The sequence below is a fragment of the Micromesistius poutassou genome (assembly GCF_964030765.1).
Source record: "Micromesistius poutassou genome assembly, chromosome: 10".
NCBI classification, from domain to species: Eukaryota; Metazoa; Chordata; class Actinopteri; order Gadiformes; family Gadidae; genus Micromesistius; species Micromesistius poutassou.
The window spans coordinates 8,948,190-8,965,318 of NC_140280.1; the positions used below are offsets into that span (position 1 = coordinate 8,948,190).

General features: G+C 45.9%; 1 protein-coding gene across 1 annotated transcript; it reads left to right on the top strand.

Moving 5' to 3' along the window:
• Positions 1–312: 312 nt before the first annotated feature.
• adgrg4b (adhesion G protein-coupled receptor G4b) lies at positions 313–16,947 on the top strand (the record flags this gene model as incomplete). Its single annotated transcript, XM_084473726.1, has 26 exons — positions 313–414; positions 817–859; positions 1,118–1,315; positions 1,621–1,857; positions 3,205–3,302; positions 3,935–3,939; positions 4,213–4,361; positions 5,091–5,194; positions 5,634–5,701; positions 6,991–7,130; positions 7,541–7,670; positions 8,489–8,589; positions 8,988–9,192; positions 9,666–9,822; positions 10,572–10,730; positions 11,053–11,169; positions 11,298–11,343; positions 11,661–11,764; positions 11,911–12,032; positions 12,640–12,908; positions 14,314–14,419; positions 14,703–14,781; positions 15,390–15,591; positions 15,835–15,936; positions 16,536–16,700; positions 16,832–16,947. 26 exons carry the CDS (start codon positions 313–315, stop codon positions 16,945–16,947), a joined length of 3,324 nt encoding a protein of 1,107 aa, XP_084329852.1.
• Positions 16,948–17,129: the final 182 nt, after the last annotated feature.

Below are 17,129 nucleotides of genomic sequence, written 5' to 3' on the forward strand. Positions count from 1 at the left end.
TTTTGTAGCTACTTTGATGCTACTTTTGTATTTTTGTAGAGTTGTAGCAGAATTTAAAGCTATATTATTCCATCCCACATTTACCGTCATCTGATATTTGGGGTCGGATGAGGTTCAGAATCAAATCATTCATAGAGAAATGCTCCCTGGTTGGATCGACTGAAACGTTAGATTATTTCCTCCATTACACTGTCTTCTCTTCCATGGAGCGAGCAGTATATGTAGATAGTAGTATATAGTAGCGTAGTGCAGGTTGAGTAAGGTACTCTAATCTGTGGAGGCTCCGGCACCAAGGAGAGCCTTTGGGGGAAGATGGCCGCCTTCTCTGAAGGCTGCACCCACTGGAGGCTGAGGACGGAGATGTCCCTTCCTGCGCTGGAGGAGTTTACCGTCTGCATGCATGTTCAGTTCCAGGTATGTTCCTATGGGTCAGTCAAGGTCTAATGAGGTGATTATCAATCTATGTTCAGAGTAGCTGGCACTAGAACATATCATTTGATAATGGGTTATATCAAGAATAGTTATGGGCATTTTATTGTTATTATGTGTGTGGTATGACAAAAATCAAATGATCTCTCAATGTTGTGTGGGCTTATTGAACCAAATGTATTCCTATATTTGATATACAGTAGCCCAGAGTTCAAACCGGGGGGCCATAGATGACTTACTGACATGTAAACTTACAAACATTAGATCATATTAGATCGTATTGACCATAAAAGGTAGACATGACCTTGTATAACACTTGTTTTGAAATCCCCTGTATCCATTCATCCTCCTCCTCCTCCTCATCATCACATCATCCTGGTGTGTCAGGAGGAGGCGTCCTCCCAGTGGACTGCGTTCATGTATCATGCAGGTAGGGACTGGGATCAGCAGGGACCACTCTGGAAACATGTGAAACACAGTATTTATATTTAGCGTGGTTAACATAAGGTTTAGTGTGGTGGTTCGGCTACGCCATTGTTCTTTAAATTAACATGGCCCTACATAGCAGAACATAGTGGATTGAAAGTACCATCAGGAAATGCCAGGAGTTCCTTTTTGAGGCAACCTGAAGATACAAGTTCTTGCAGAACCTCACATCATGAATCGATTCCTCCCCTCCCCGCTCTAGCTGGAGGGCAGCGGGCAGAGCTGGGCTTGGGAGGCACTCATGACCATCTAGTGGTCTGGCTGTATGGAGGGGAATGGACTTCAGCCTCACCGGTACCGCTGGCGGGCGGGTTGTGGTACTCCTTCTGTCTGACCAGGTCCCAGTGGAGCCACCGGCCAACGCTCTACGTGAACGGAGAGGTGGTGGCCCTCGAGGCAGGTGTGTTGAAGAGGAAGAGGAAGTTGCGTGTTGATGTACATCTCATTTGGTCTCATTGTTGAGACCAAACTGTGACCAAACATCACTGAGACCAAACATAATTTGACTGTTAAAAGAGTTGGAGAAAGACCTTGAGGAAACACAACATTAATCGAAATGGTAATATGTTATATTAAATCAGACACCAGGGCATTCAAATGACTGCTCCTCCTCCTCCTCCTCCTCCTCCTCCTCCTCCTCCTCCTCCTCTCCTACAGTGGTTGTGCAGAGACCTGTGACTGTGTTCTCCTCCCGCTCTGGTAAAGCTCAGGAGGGAACCCTCACCCTGGGCTCCTCCCACTCTCTGTCACACGGGACGCTACAGGTGGACTCCATCGGCCGTCTGATTGGCAAGCTGTCTCTGTTTCGCATCTGGGGCCGCGAGCGCACCGCACAGGAAGTGACCTCACTAGGCTGTACGGAGGGGGACCTGGTGAGATGGGAAGCGGGGGACTGGGATTCTCCTGGCTGCGTTGATCGTCCTGAGAGCCGCCTGTCCTGTGGTGAGCTGAAGGAATCACAATCCTGTCCAAGTTCTTTCATATGTCCTCCTCGCCTATTTGATTATTCCAAAAATAACCTTTAATTGATGTGGTTTATTCGTTATTCCTCACCTGGCCCCAGACTGATGGACTGGCTGGGTGAGGCTGCATACCTGTTCATTGCATTGAGCGATCAATGAACTCAGGTTAAACCAGCCATCACCACACACACTCAGGGAGATATCCTGCATGGCAGCATGGATCACCTGCTCCATGTTCCTTTGTCCTTCAAACTCTACAGAAAACTTGCTTTTAACGGCATCCTCGTGTGATGGCTGGTTTAACCAGCGTGCATTGCTCAATGCACAACAGGTGTACAGCCTCACCCAGCCCCGGAGTCCATCAGGGCCAGGTGAGGCTGCTTCAACCATCCAGCACACACACACTCCACATCCTTGTTGCTTGACCTCTATGAGGCTCATTCACTATATATTCATGGAGACAAGCTACAGCATTTAGCAATAGGAAAAGGGCAAGATGGATTAAAGGCAACGTCGACTGTCTATGATTTGGTTTGAATCTCAACCTTACACAATCACCAAAATAAGAAGGAGGACATAGGAAGTATGTTTTGGAATGCAGCCATAGTTAGAAAGTGCTGTGAGAGTGGAGATATATTTTCCAGACTGTTTGATGTTCCCTAACATTGGATTATTTCTGTGGTGTTTTTCTGAGTGTGTGTGTGTGACTTGTTCTGTGTGCTGTTTCCCAAGCCTGGCATGATGTTCATACTCTGTGACTAATATCATCTTTATGTGGAAAGAAGCGCATCTTGATGGCCGTCTGCGTTAATGTCCTCTGTCCGCAGTTTAAATATTGATGATGCCCTGCTGTCCCAGGAATACAAACACAAGGCGCTATGCACTGTAATCGATAGCTCGCTGTTTCAGGACCAATAGCTAGCTAAACCAAACCCTTGCCCTGACCCTAATACACTACACTACAATCTACACTAATACTACCTCTACACTACAATCTCTACACAGAACATGTCTAACAAAGTAACTGCTTTGTCCTCAGACCATGTACAGACAATAGTACCATTACCATCCCGTGATAACATGGAGCCAGATAGAACAGCAGAGAACAGCAAAGCATCCTTACCCAGGCCGGCGGAAACAGGGCGCGGCATTTCTCTTTATTAACCTGCTGATGCAACAAATAATAAATAAGAAAAAAAAACAGAAAAAAAGATGCTTATGCACCTGCTACTCATTATTGTCGGGAGCTTCAGGAGGTAATCTTCCAAGGGTTACACAGATAAGAATGTAACTTGTCTCCCTAACCTTTGGTGTGTGTGGTGGACAGAGTGGTCTGTGTATGAGGTCAGACTGAGGTTCCTTATAGGGCGTGAAGACGGAGCCTTGACCGAGCATTACAAAGCCCGGGACGCCGCTCACTGCTGGGTATGGCCTCCTCTTTGTGTACACAACCTTTCCCATCATAATCCTCAGTGTTAACGTGTCAAAGGTCCTCCACAGGGCCCCCGAACCCTAGTAAAGGTGACCTATTATACCACCAGGTTCGAGTGTGATTAGCCGTTACAAGCCGTTTTGAAAATCTGCCTCTTCTGCCATCACAAGTGGGCGTGTCCACCTAGATGTGTGCACGCCCATTTGTGATGTCAGAAGAGGCCGTTTTTTAGACATAGCAGGCTCTCTCCTTGATGTATATGTTCACTGTTTGCTTGTCTGTTGCTTCAGCTAAGAGACGTGCTGGCTAGCACCATCTATCTAAACAGAGTGTCTGTCTCCAAACTGAGGAAGTACGACCACACATCCATCATGAAGTCCTCTCAAATGCTTTGACATATTACTTAGGAAAAGTGTGTGTTTGAACTACAAATTGAACAAAGAATTGTAATGACACAGATTACATGAACAAATTCTCCCTAACAGGTCGCAGTCTGAAGACACATCTAAAAAGGTAAAGAAACATTTATTCACAAATGTTTCTATTGCAGCTTTTGTTGAATCATATCATTAGATATGATAAACAGTTAAAAAGTGACCTCATTTATTTTCCTTATATTCCTCAGGTGTGGTGGGCAGGTAATTTCAGCAGGTGAATGTCCTTTAAACGATAGTCCATCCTAATTCGCCATTTAGCGAAAAAAAAAAAGAATAGAGATGTTTAAGCAATATCACAGGAGAGGGAGTGCTGTTGTACTGAATATCAGCACGGCTGTGATTCTGGGTCGTAGGCCGAGTGCCGAAGATAATCACATCTTCACATCTCCTGCTTGCCATGGAAGTGTGTGTTGACAGACAGCGGGGCTGAAAGCAGGACTTGAGTTGTGTGCCGGTCCTTGTGCAGGTTCCACTGCCTGGCTCACCTGAACGTGATCCCCAGCCAGGACGTGGCCAAGGTTCAGAGGGACATCATCATGCTCCTGAGTGCTCCGTACAACAAGCCAGGGGTTCATATACTGGCGGAGCAGGACAGCATCTATACCACCCCCATTGGTAAAGCAACAACAACACACATGCACATGGAAGCACACATTCACATATTGTACATGATTCTGTTCCATCCCATTAACTTATTTTGCACTTATGTTATCAACACTAAATTATCCAGGCCTACACACCTTTACGTTAAGAAGAGGACAAGGCATTTTAGGTTTGGTAGAATGGAGAGGAATCTCAGTGGATCCAGTTTTTTTGCTTTGCTTCCATGGCTGAAGCATGCTGGGTTTGTATGCCAATCAGTTTCATATCTGGCAACCAGTGGTACTCAATGAACAGTGAATCATCAACAAAAACAAACATTACATTTGAGGGGACAATTTACTGGCTTTAGCATTGTTCCAGGAGGACCCAGTATTTCCATTTAGCATGTTTCCTTAATCCCTGATGACATATCATGGTCATTTTTGATTTTGTACAGTACATTTGTTACATATCGTACCTACGTATCGACTTTTTATCCTGTGATATTTAATATGTGTGTTTTATGAATGTACTTGCTGCTGGTCAAAGGCTGAGACTCTCTGACCTGTAGCCAGAGACAGAGACTGTAGAGAGCCTTTCCATGATGGACAGACAAACGTCAACCATGGAGAGTGGCTGTCCATGATGGAAAGACAACGTCCACCCTGCCTGGGGAGGTTTTAAGGTATTTATTTAAGACTGGATTCTACCTTTCCTCCGCAGACTCCTTCCCCTATGCCTCTATATCTCCCCTTCTTCCAGAGACAAACTCTTCAACCTCCACAACTAGCACCTTGAAGACCACACCCTCCACTCCCACCTCCACCGCCCCCCCCACTACCCCCAGCAGCCAGCCCTTCAGCCCAGTAGCCACCAGTAACTTCAGCGATGCTCTGACAAGAACTTCTACCAGTGCAATACCAGTCACCACCTTGATTGCACTGTCTGGTATGACCAATCATTTGTCCATCCATCCATCTGTCCATCTATCTATCTATTTATCCTTAATCATATTCATAATGGTGAGAAAAATTGGTTTCAATAATGACATTGTGTAATGTCCAATCTGGTCATTGTGTGTACCAATCTGGTCACGCCAGCCATCCGTCACACAGAGGATGAATATTTAGCTCTTTGTTCTTGGCAGAGCTATATTTCGATGTCCAAGCGAACGTCACTTTGACTGGGGTCAGCAATCCTGAGATGTTTCTCCACACTTGGGTTTGTGTTCTTCTCAAATACAAAACCTTTCCAACCAAAAATGTCCTAAACTAAGTAACTAAAGAACCTCTCCAATGTCCACAGCTCAAGAACACACTTCCCAAGGACAGGATGAGCGTGCTGAACTTTGAGCTTCTTCTCAAGACCTTAAGGTAGGCAGGCAGGTAGACAGGTAGGAGGGCAGACAGGTAGGAGGGTACACAGGTAGGAGGGTACTGTGGCAACCCGGCTCAGGGAGTGAACCCGCCTTCCTCAAACAGCACACGATTCTCTGGGTTGTTAAGCCACAAAGGCACTTTTAATCAAACATAAAGGATCTTTTTTAAAAGAACAAAAAGATAATCTGGTGGCACAGCCACGACGGCTGGACTCTCCTTGCTCCCCAGTCAAGAGAACCCTGAATGCACCTTCGAGCAGGCTTTTTAAGTTCTGCTCTCCTTTGGACCTCAGGTGCTCTGCATCACGTTGATTGTCACGGCCGGGTTGCCACAGTACACAGGTAAGTATGTAGATAGTTGGCAGGCAGGCGGGTAGACAGGTAGTCAGGTAGACAGGAAGGAGGATACACAGGTAGGCAGTAGGCAGTTGGTAGGCACGCAGGTAGACAAGTAGGTAGGTATGTAGGTAGGTAGGAAGGTAAACAGGTCGGCAGGTAGACAGTTAGAAAGGTAGGTAGGTTGATGGATAGACAGGTAGGTAGGTTGATGTATAGACAGGTAGGAAGGTAGGAGGTATGTGATGGCTAGTTAGATGGGTAGATAGGTGACTATATAAACACATATATATGCATACATTTAAATTAATTTATGAAATTAAAAGCCATTTTGCCTATGAAAATAATAATCACATACATAATGAATATTATGTTTCAGACCCCATTCTAATCCTCCAGAAAACATCCCAGTCTCTGAAGTGGTAAGTAACGTAACTATTAATACAACAGTACTTCACACTGTAGGATTATGATATTAAATATTTAAGTTGTTTGTCTACTTTTTCAGGCAATCTCCTGGAGCCAGTCAAGGTATTGGATTTTAAACATTTAACATTTCATATTTTATATATAAAATATGAAATGTTTGTTTTCAAGGTTTGATAAGAATTTCATATTTTATATATATATATATATATATATATATATATATATATATATATATATATATATATATATATATATATATACTCCTGTCTATAGTGTTGATGTGTCTTTTAGCAAGGCATTTAGCTCCAAACTCTCGATAGGCTGCTTGTTGCCTTCCATAGGAGGTGCTGGCCACGATTTAGTGTTTCACATGTTCTTACCAGGCTTAGTAGGCATTGGCGTTTTACATGTATATGTACACGGTTCAATTAATGACATTCACTTTTTTTTTGTATTATTAGTAGCAGTATTATTTATTATTGATGTAAGCTGACCAAACCTCTCCTCCTCCTCCCGCAGAGAGAGCTGCGTGTTTCAGGTCAAGGTGATGGCGTCACCCTCCAACACCATGAACACTGAGGAGCTCCTGCGCCGCCTGCTGGAGACACCGTACAACAGCAGCTCCGTCGCCATAGTAACCCGAGACATTAACATCAGACGTATTTGTAAGTCAGGATCAGCTCATACGTCACCCACTGTGTGTGTGTGTGTGTGTGTGCTATGGTATTGAGTATACACATGGTACACTGGGTGTCTTGTCTGTGTGTGTGTGTGTGTGTGTGTGTGTGTGTGTGTGTGTGGGTGTGTGTGTGTCCTTGCTACGAGTCCCACTGTGTCCTGTGAAACACACAGCGCCCCCATTACCCGTACAGCGCGTACATTTCTACAACCATACATCATCACTAGGTTAAGGTCACCAGATGCCACTGAAACTGTGACCTTTGGCCGAATAGGTGTTAAAATCCCAGACACAGATCCGTAAATACAAGCACTGGCGTGGAGAACCAGGGTATGGCGAGCAAGGCGTCAGGGGGGAGGAGAGAGCGTCACTGTGTGTTCTCCACTGCAGACATCGTGGAGTGTGAGGGGCTGAGCCACCAGACGGAGAAGGGCCTGTTCCGGTGGCCCACCACCAAGGCCCAGAGCAACGCCACACTGCCCTGCCCGGGGAACGTCCAGCGCAACGCCACCCGCCACTGGTACTGAGGGGGGGGGGGGGGGGCAGACAGACAGACCACTGGTGGTACTGAGGGGGAGGGCGGGGCCACTGGTACTGCAGGGGGGGGGGGAAAAGACCAGGGGGGGTTATCCACTGGTACTACATGGGGGACAGACAGACAGACAGACAGACAGACAGCTTGGCAGGCAGACTGACAGATAGGCAGGCAGACAGGCAGGCAGCAGACAGACAGACAGACAGACAGACAGACAGACAGACAGACAGACAGACAGATAGGCAGGCAGACAGGCAGGCAGACATGTTAGTCCATCAGAGCAGACAGCAGGTGGTCCTTGACTCCTGTGCAGCTGGTCAACCTTCCAGTTTTACAGCCCCCACGCCGCCTGGTGGGGGACCCTAATCTGTTTGCTCTCTGGTTTCAGAGCCCCTGATCTTATTGACCGCAAACAGAAGACACTAAAGACATTAGGCCAACAAACACTGTCTCACTGTCCTGTGTTTCCCTTGGCCAGAGGAAAGCCTTGTGCATGTGTTGACCTGTGGTATTTACTCACTGGGTTTATGACCACTAGGCAGCAGCGAGGCTGAATCATAAAAAGGGACACTTTTTATGATTCAATATTCAATATGAAAATTAAAATTAGCTAACTCAAAAATCAATAAATATATGTCTGCCTGTCTTGGAGTTTAAACACACACACACACACACACACACACACACACACACACACACACACACACACACACACACACGCAGGGTTGGATTTGTGTGCGATTAGGGACCGGACAAAATATCTGATATCTGATCCATCCAATCTTCCATATTATGACCAACAGTAAACTCTGCCTCAGCACTCATTGGTCGGCTCCAGACACCAATCAGTGCCTCCTAGTGGTGGAAACTATTCCTGACCTGGACCACATAGACGTCACTCCTGGTGGGTCCACACGCTGCACCCTCTACACATCCTTTACCATTCTTCTTACAGGTTTTCATCGAATATCAAATATGATTAAATATGAAAATAAATTAAATTGCAGTTGTGTTTTTTATGGACCAGTGTAAATGTATCGTATAATGACATAGATTATTATATAACTGATATCACTGTGACCTAATATGAATCTGTTGCATGACTCAATCTGCCTGTGGTGTAATGACAGAAAGGCTGTTCCTTTCAGTATACACCATTACAGAACAGGCTACAAACGATGACCCAGCCTGACCCCACTGCTGTAGCTTTGTATGCTATGCTTGTCGTGCACTCCGCCAGATGAAAGTGTCTGCGTACTCCATGTTAATGACATGTATCGTGCTGTCGGGGCCCTCTTCCAGAGAACAGCATGGACGTGGTGGAGTTGATCAAGAGGTTGCTTAGCGACCACTCAAAGCTGACCTATCCGGAGCTGGTGACCGTGCTCAACAAGCTGAAGTCTGTGCTGAACGTCAGCGTGGTCACGCCGGAACTGGGCCTCGCCCTCATCTCCATCATCTCCGAGATCCTGGAGTCGGACAGCGACCTGACACCCTTCACCAACCTGTAAGGACCACCTCTCTGTCCCAGTTCACTGTGGAGTCACTTAGCAGACACCTATGCTATGCTAGTATGCTAAGTAACTTACAGGGACATTATTTGTAGATGTTCTTAATGAGGGGGTTCAAACCCAGAACCTCTCTGCTGAGTTCCCATGACTAGAACCTCCAGGGGGTCTACATGGTTCAGTGAAACCTCCGACATGTGAAAGGTGACCTTGCTTGCAGCCAGATCATAACGGAGCAGAAAAGAGAACAATTTAGTTTTTCCCCAAAATGTTTTTGTTGCAATTAAAATAAGATAAGATAAAATAAGATGTGTTTTTCTTCTCTCTTGGTTCATGGTTATTACACGGCTCACTGTTTAAATGAGCACTAAAAAGAGCAGGCTCATACGGTGGCAAGTGGACACCAGGGAGAGAATAAAAGCCCTGGGTTTTGATCTGAGACCCCTCATGTCATGGTCTCCCTGCCCCCCAGGATCCTGGAGATCACGGAGGCGGTGGGGGACAGCCTGCAGGGCCACAGCAGCCTGGTGACGCCAGCCCTGGCCCTGGCGGTGGTGGACCTCCCCGAGGGACCCTTCAGCAACCTCAGTTTTGGGGTCTCCTCCACGCAGGGGGTCTTGAATCCAGAGGTACCACCATGAGGATTATGATGAGGATAACAATAAGAATTAGATTATTATTATCAATATCCTGATATTGTTATTATATTATATTATTATATTACATACTGTATATATATATATATATAATATCAATATCCTGATATTGTTATTATATTATTATATTACATACTGTGTATATATATATATATATATATATATATATAGCCATATTGAAGCTGCTGTAGGTAAGAGTTGAGAGTAAAGAGTAACAGTAGAAAACAGTGGAAGATTTGTGAAACTGAACAACCAGACAAACGCCCCCTCCCTCCTGTTCTCCGCCATTGGCAAGCGCTGCATTTCCTGCCCCTGTGATTGGCAGGTGAGGGTTCCCTGAATCAAACAGGAAGAGCTGCCCTGGTCAGAAAAGCCATGAACGTTTTAAACATTCTAAATCTAAACTGTCTTCTGCAGAGGACAGCAACACTGAACGATATTCAGACATTATACTCAAAAAATACTTCTTACATACCTACAGCACCTTTAACCTACTTTTTAAAAAGATATAAAATAGTATTGTTATTATTATATTCCTTTTTTACTATTTTACTATGAATATAGTATCTTAACACACTTGACATTTGCCATAACAATAATGGATGAACATTTACACCTTTCAGAGTGCCATAACGCCATAACACCAATGATGTTACAATGACAATGTGTGTAATCCTGTACACCGTCGGCAAACGTTCTTCACACGGTGCTTGTGTCTGCAGATACACATCAACACGGTTCCCTTCCTGGGCACCGTGGCCTTCATCTCTCTGCCTTCTGCGCTCAACAACAGCTTCCCCGAGCCAGACCCCCCCAGCCTGACCCCACCCAGGGTCCTATTCCAGTTCTTTGGCAGCCAGATGCTCTTCAAGGAGCCAGAGGTATGGCTCTCCTTGTTATATTTTAAATATGAGATGACGCTAAACTGGGCTTTCTTCAGTTCTGTTCTTTGTCTGACTTGGGCAGGATGAGAAACCCTCTTTAACTTAACACAACTGGAAGCCACTTGGAACCAAAAGGGAACACAAGGGTATTTATATGACTGTGGTTTCGGCGTTAATTTTTTACTGAGACCACGCCACAACTCATCCCACATGTTGCGACATGTCACTCTTCACCAGTTTAGCGTGTTGGTAACATAGCTAGCCGTTAGCCGCGAGCCGCTAAACGTCCGTATTGGGATGATTCTGCCAGAGCACTGAGCGCCACCAGCGGCTCAACACCTTCGTGGTTGCGGCCAGCGTGACCAACGCCAGCCGTCCAATCACAGACCTGGACCAGGATGTGGAAATCATGCTCCACCATCTGGTGCCCAATAAGGTAGGTTCATCTTCTGTGTCAGTGTTGCTGACCCAGAGAATATCCCTACAGTTGTAGTTGTTTGTTAATAGCAGAGACTGTATCCTAAACTTCTTAACCTACAAAGGTGTTGTTTCCCTCTGTCAAAGCTCAACAGCAGCGTGCAGTGTGTCTACTGGGACTTCAACAGGAACAGTAGGTCTTTCTACCAATATATATATATATATATATATATAGGCTAATATAAACTAAAAGGAGGAATAGTATAAATATCAACTACACTAAATAATGAGGTTAATGATACATTTATGTTTGTAGTTGATATACAGGTATATAATGGGTATACAGTGTATGTATAAATCTAATAATAGTGGTTGAAACATCTTCAATAGAATGATGTTTTGGGATCATCAAGACAATGGATAAGTCCTGATTGGTCAGGGTAAGATGAGGATGACGAGGGTGATGATGATGATGAAGGAGAGCTTCATGAGGGGTGTTTCTGGGTGCAGAGGGGCGCGGTGGCTGGGACAGTCGTGGCTGCAGGACACACAACACCAGTGTTGACTACACCACCTGTCTGTGTGATCACCTCACACACTTTGGAGTTCTGCTGGTACGTCACACAAGAGTCACACACCAGTCACACACAAGCCAGTCACACACACCAGTCAAACACCAGTCACACACCAGTCACACACCAGCAGGAAGTACCTAACACCTTGTTGCTATCAAAGGGGTCACCCGGTGTGTGTTTGTTAGGACGTGTCCCGGACAGAGCTGGACCCCCACGATGAGATGGTGCTGACCTTCATCACCTATGTGGGCTGCGGTGTCTCCTCACTCTTCCTGGGCGTCACCATCCTCACGTACACAGCCTTTGAGTAAGAGCTGCTTATGGTCTTGGTTCATCACCATATGGTTCATTACGGTCATACCTGGTCTTCTGTGGGGTGGTGAGGCTCTGGGGCCAGGTAATGCAGTGGCTACGGTGTTCTGGTTGTTGGCTCTTAGTCAAAAGGTTCTGCGTTCGATTCCCCCCATGTCTGCATCCTCCCCATAGGCATTCTTGAGCACGACGCTCCTTATTAATGACATGGATCTGAGCTCACTGCAAGTCTCTTTGGGACTTCCTCATTTTCAATAAAATATGATTAGACTATTAATGATTATTATTATCTAGGATTTATTGAGCCTAGATTCCAATTAAGCAGTCAATACATGACGAATTATACATCTATTCTTTACTTTCTGTAATTGAGTGTTTATATTAAAATATGAACTTTAACACTAATTTCTAACTAATAATATCTTACTAATAATCTCGTGCTCTCACTCTTTCTCTCTCTGTCTGTCTCTCTCCCCACTCTCGCTCGCAACTACCCCTCCCAGATCCTCAACCTGTCTCCCACGCTCTCTGCTAGAAATCTGTGTCGTGACTACCCCTCCCAGATTCCTCATCAACCTGTCTCTCTCCCCGCTCTCTCCTAGGAAGCTGCGTCGTGACTACCCCTCCCAGATCCTCATCAACCTGTCCCTGGCGCTGTTCTCCCTCAATCTGGTGTTCCTGCTCAACTCCTGGCTGTCCTCCTGGGGCGTGTACGGCCTGTGTGTGGGCGTGGCCAGCGCCCTGCACTACTTTCTGCTGGCCTCCTTCACCTGGATGGGCCTGGAGGCTGTCAACATGTACCTGGCCCTGGTCAAGGTCTTCAACGTCTACGTGCCCTCGTACATCCTCAAGTTCTGCGTCCTGGGATGGGGTGAGCGAGTGTGTTTGAACACTCACTCATGCAGTGTGTTATTCTGTCTGAATTTAAAGTGCATTTTTCTAAATGCTGCAAATGCGTAAGTGATGCGATGTATTTGTATTATGTAGTAATTAACAACTCCTGTCTAATTAGGTGCTGAAAGCCACGCCCCCTTCACAAATACACAAATACTAAACTCAGGTTTTTGATGAATAAAGATAGGAAATGGATTGGTGCCCTCTGTGCAAACTTTCTGCGTATTGAGAACGCCAGTATCTATGAATATGAAACACCCCCATGTCCTCCATGCCCTCCGAGTTGGACTCATTTGCATACATTTGTGTATCGGACTGTGAACAATGTGTTGTGTGCCTGTCTTCGAGTAGAATTAAAAAAAAAAAAGCACACACTTTTGTGTTCAAATTACCATCTAAGAATCGTAGGAATGTGGAAAGTGCCCTCTGGTGACTCATAGCGGTGGTTATAAACTCATCTGGATAGTCAAAGGAATACTTCTGAGATGGAAGCTCAAAGCATAAGGCAAACATCCAACTTCAATAATAACCAGAAACTTTTACTTTAAAGGAACATTTCACATGAATATTTCACAGTAAAGACTGTTAGGGGTTTCACTGAAAAATCGCAGACGTCGAGGCTTTGAGCTCAACTAGGCCATGCTGCAAATTGGAACACATGTCTTTGCTCCCGCCATACTACTGGTTGATCAAATATTGTAGGAATGGAGGAGAATTTGTATGGGAGATGATGGTTGCAATGGTGTGGGTGTGATTAGTGATTAGTGCTGTTTGAAAATAATTCCTTCTCTGTGCCATAGTGACATCACAAGTGGGAGTGTGTCCACCCAGATATATGAAGGATAGATGAGCAACATTTGCTACAGTCCACTGGGTAGGCTGGTAGACTGATCTATCCAGCGCACATCTAGGTAGACACGCCCACTTGTGATGTCACTATGGCACAGGGAAGGAAGGATTTTCAAACGGCTTGCACCAGCTAATCACACCCACACCTGGTGGCATGACATGAGCCCTTTAAAGAAAAAATACATTTGCCTGAAATTAGGGAGTTCAATTTGACTCCTGACTGAAAGTCCCTGAGTTTATCCTAAGGTCCACAACTTACCTGTAGACACCTGTGAGGTGTCTAACCCCTACCTGCTTCTAATGGATTAATGATCTCAATTCACTGTGGAAGAGCTTTTGATTAAAGCCTTAATAGTAAGAACAGTTGTCAGAAACAAACCAATGATGTCCAGGAAGCAGTAGAACATCTGGGCAGCTTGTAAATAATATCTTTACATTATTTTTGAGGTTGCCTACATTATCATTATATAACAATATATTGAGGCTAGCTACATTACATTAACATTATATTATCATCCTCACTATATTCCAAGGTATTCCCCTGGTGGTCTGCGTGCTGGTGCTGGTGCTGAACAAAGATGCATACAGCAACCACCTCTATACTGATACCAAGGCAGACGTGACGTTACTGTCTGGCTTGTGAGTTTGTACTCATATTATTATCACATTATACACTTTATTCATCCCAGGAGGTTTGAGGAGTACTATGATGGAATGACATGAAGATAAAAATTCTAATGGTATGACAAAATGATTGAATGAACAACGGATATATTATTAAATATTGTGCCACACTCACTGTACAGCAAATTAAAAATAAAGATGATCATCATAATTTGTGTGTTTTGAGCATCCCAAGCTTCGTGGTTGAGGCATTGCCTCATTGCACCAATACTGTAAACTACCTCTTCTGTCCAACCAGCTGCTGGATCCAGGATGACATCACCTTCTACGTGACCGTGGTGGGCTATGTGGGTCTGGTGCTGCTCTTCAACCTGGTGGTAAACACACCCGTCTTGATCTTCACAACACCCCCTCCTTCCTTGTTTGGACTAACAATGAGTATTTTAGGTCTACTAGATAAAATACAAGACTTATATATTAGTGTATGTACTGCTGTACTTCATTCACAGATCATTCTCCAATCAGACACTCTCTCTGCAGGTGTTTGGAGTGGTGATGATGTCTCTCTCTCTCTCTCTCTCTCTCTCTCTCTCTCTCTCTCTCTCTCTCTCTGCAGGTGTTTGGGGTGGTGCTGATGTCTGTCTCTCTCTCTCTCTCTCTCTCTCTCTCTCTCTCTCTGCAGGTGTTTGGAGTGGTGATGAGGTCTCTCTCTCTCTCTCTCTCTCTCTCTCTCTGCAGGTGTTGGGGGTGGTGTTGAATATCTCTCTCTCTCTGCAGGTGTTTGGGGTGGTGCTGATGTCTCTCTCTCTCTCTCTCTGCAGGTGTTTGGGGTGGTGCTGATGTCTCTCTCTCTCTCTCTCTCTCTCTCTCTCTGCAGGTGTTTGGGGTGGTGCTGATTTCTCTCTCTCTCTCTCTCTCTCTCTCTCTCTCTCTGCAGGTGTTTGGGGTGGTGCTGATGTCTCTCTCTCTCTCTCTCTCTCTGCAGGTGTTTGGGGTGGTGCTGATGCAGATCCGTCACATGCGGGCCAACCGGCCAGCGGGCATCAGCGGCGGTCTGCTGAGGGACCTGAAGGGCGTGGTCAGCCTCACCTTGCTCCTGGGACTCACCTGGACCATTGGGTACTTCACCTGGGGCCCCGGCCGGGTGCCTCTGCTCTACCTGTTCTCCGCGCTCAACAGCCTGCAAGGTCCGTCCCTCCCCCCAACAGCATCCCCTCTCCCTCCCTTCCTCCCAGACCCTGGGAGGGAGGGAGGGGGGATGCTGTTGATGGGATCGTAATCATCGTTGTAAAGGATCAGGATAGAGAGGTGGCGTTAGGGTGGTGAATCTCCACCCATGTTGAGAACGTACGCTCCGATTAATAATTCATATAAAAAGGCTTTTTCATGTATAATTCATTTGCTGTTTTGGTTTCTCATTTCCATTCCAGGGCTGTTTATTTTTATCTTCCACTGCCTGATGAGGGAGAACGTCCGCAGGCAGTGGAGGGAGCATCTTAGCTTTGGCTGCCTTCGCCTGGAGGATGACTCTGGTACCCCCGATAACATTACACTGTCTCAGCCTGGAGGTTGAAACGACACACAAAGCACTTTGAGCTGCATTACATGCTGTATTGAATATGCTTTCCAAATGTATGTTATTGTTATTATTACTACTTTGGTAGCAGTCACACACATCCTACTGTAGCAAAGTAATCAGAGGTGAGGAGACAAAAGACGGATGGTGATAGGATGGTGATAGTGTGGTGATAGTTTGGTTATAGGATGTGGATAGTTTGGTGATAGGATAGTGATAATTTGGACTGAGGAACGCAGGATGGGCACTCGCCTTCCCCTTTACTGAGTCGAGTGAAGAGACTCTCACCGACATAATATTGCTGTTTTTATACTGTGTATTTGTCTTAGTGTGTATACAAGTGTGTATTTATGTACCTGTTAGCCAGTAATGTTAGCCATATACAGTATGTACCTGGTAGCCAATGTGTGTATTGGTAGCCAGTGTGTATTTGTATTGTTTCACCAGTGTGCAGTTTTACCTGTGTATATTGTTTTACTGGTGTGTATTACCGTTTTGCTTCCCCAGTGTGTGTGTGTGTGTGTGTTTGACCAATGTGTGTTTGGTCCTGCTCAGAGTGGAGCCACACGGTGTCAGTAAGGGCCGGTCGGTCCAACCCCAGCCCGCCAGCACCTCTAGACCAGTCCTTCCACTCGGTCAAGTCCAGCGCCTCCAACAGCACCTCCAGCACCTCTGCCTCCTCGGAGCAGAGCGACCCCTCCACCCGCAGGCCCCACCTGGGTAGGCAGGTCCTACGGACAACCCTGTTGGGTCTCCAGAGATCCACCGGACCCGTTTCCCTCTCACCTTAACAGACTGGACAGTCGTTACGTGCTGACCTTTCTCGTTGATGTACCGTCCCTCTCTTCCAGCGCTGCTGGTGAACGGTTTGGCGTTTCCGCGGGCCCACCCCGGCTGCTCTCCCGCCTCTGATGCCCAAAGACCCGGCGTGCCGGACGGACCCCATGCCAGCCCGCCTCCTCTGTAGACCTCCAGGCTTACACGCTAGACATGTTCAGCTGTAGACCTGATGCTGGTGTTTCATGGCCGTTATTGCAATAAAGCATCAATGCCAGATCTTACTGGTCGCATTGCATTCAAATGTGCGTAATTTTAACAAGAGTCATAATAGTAAGCAAGTAGGCAATTATTATGGCCACCTGCTTGGCC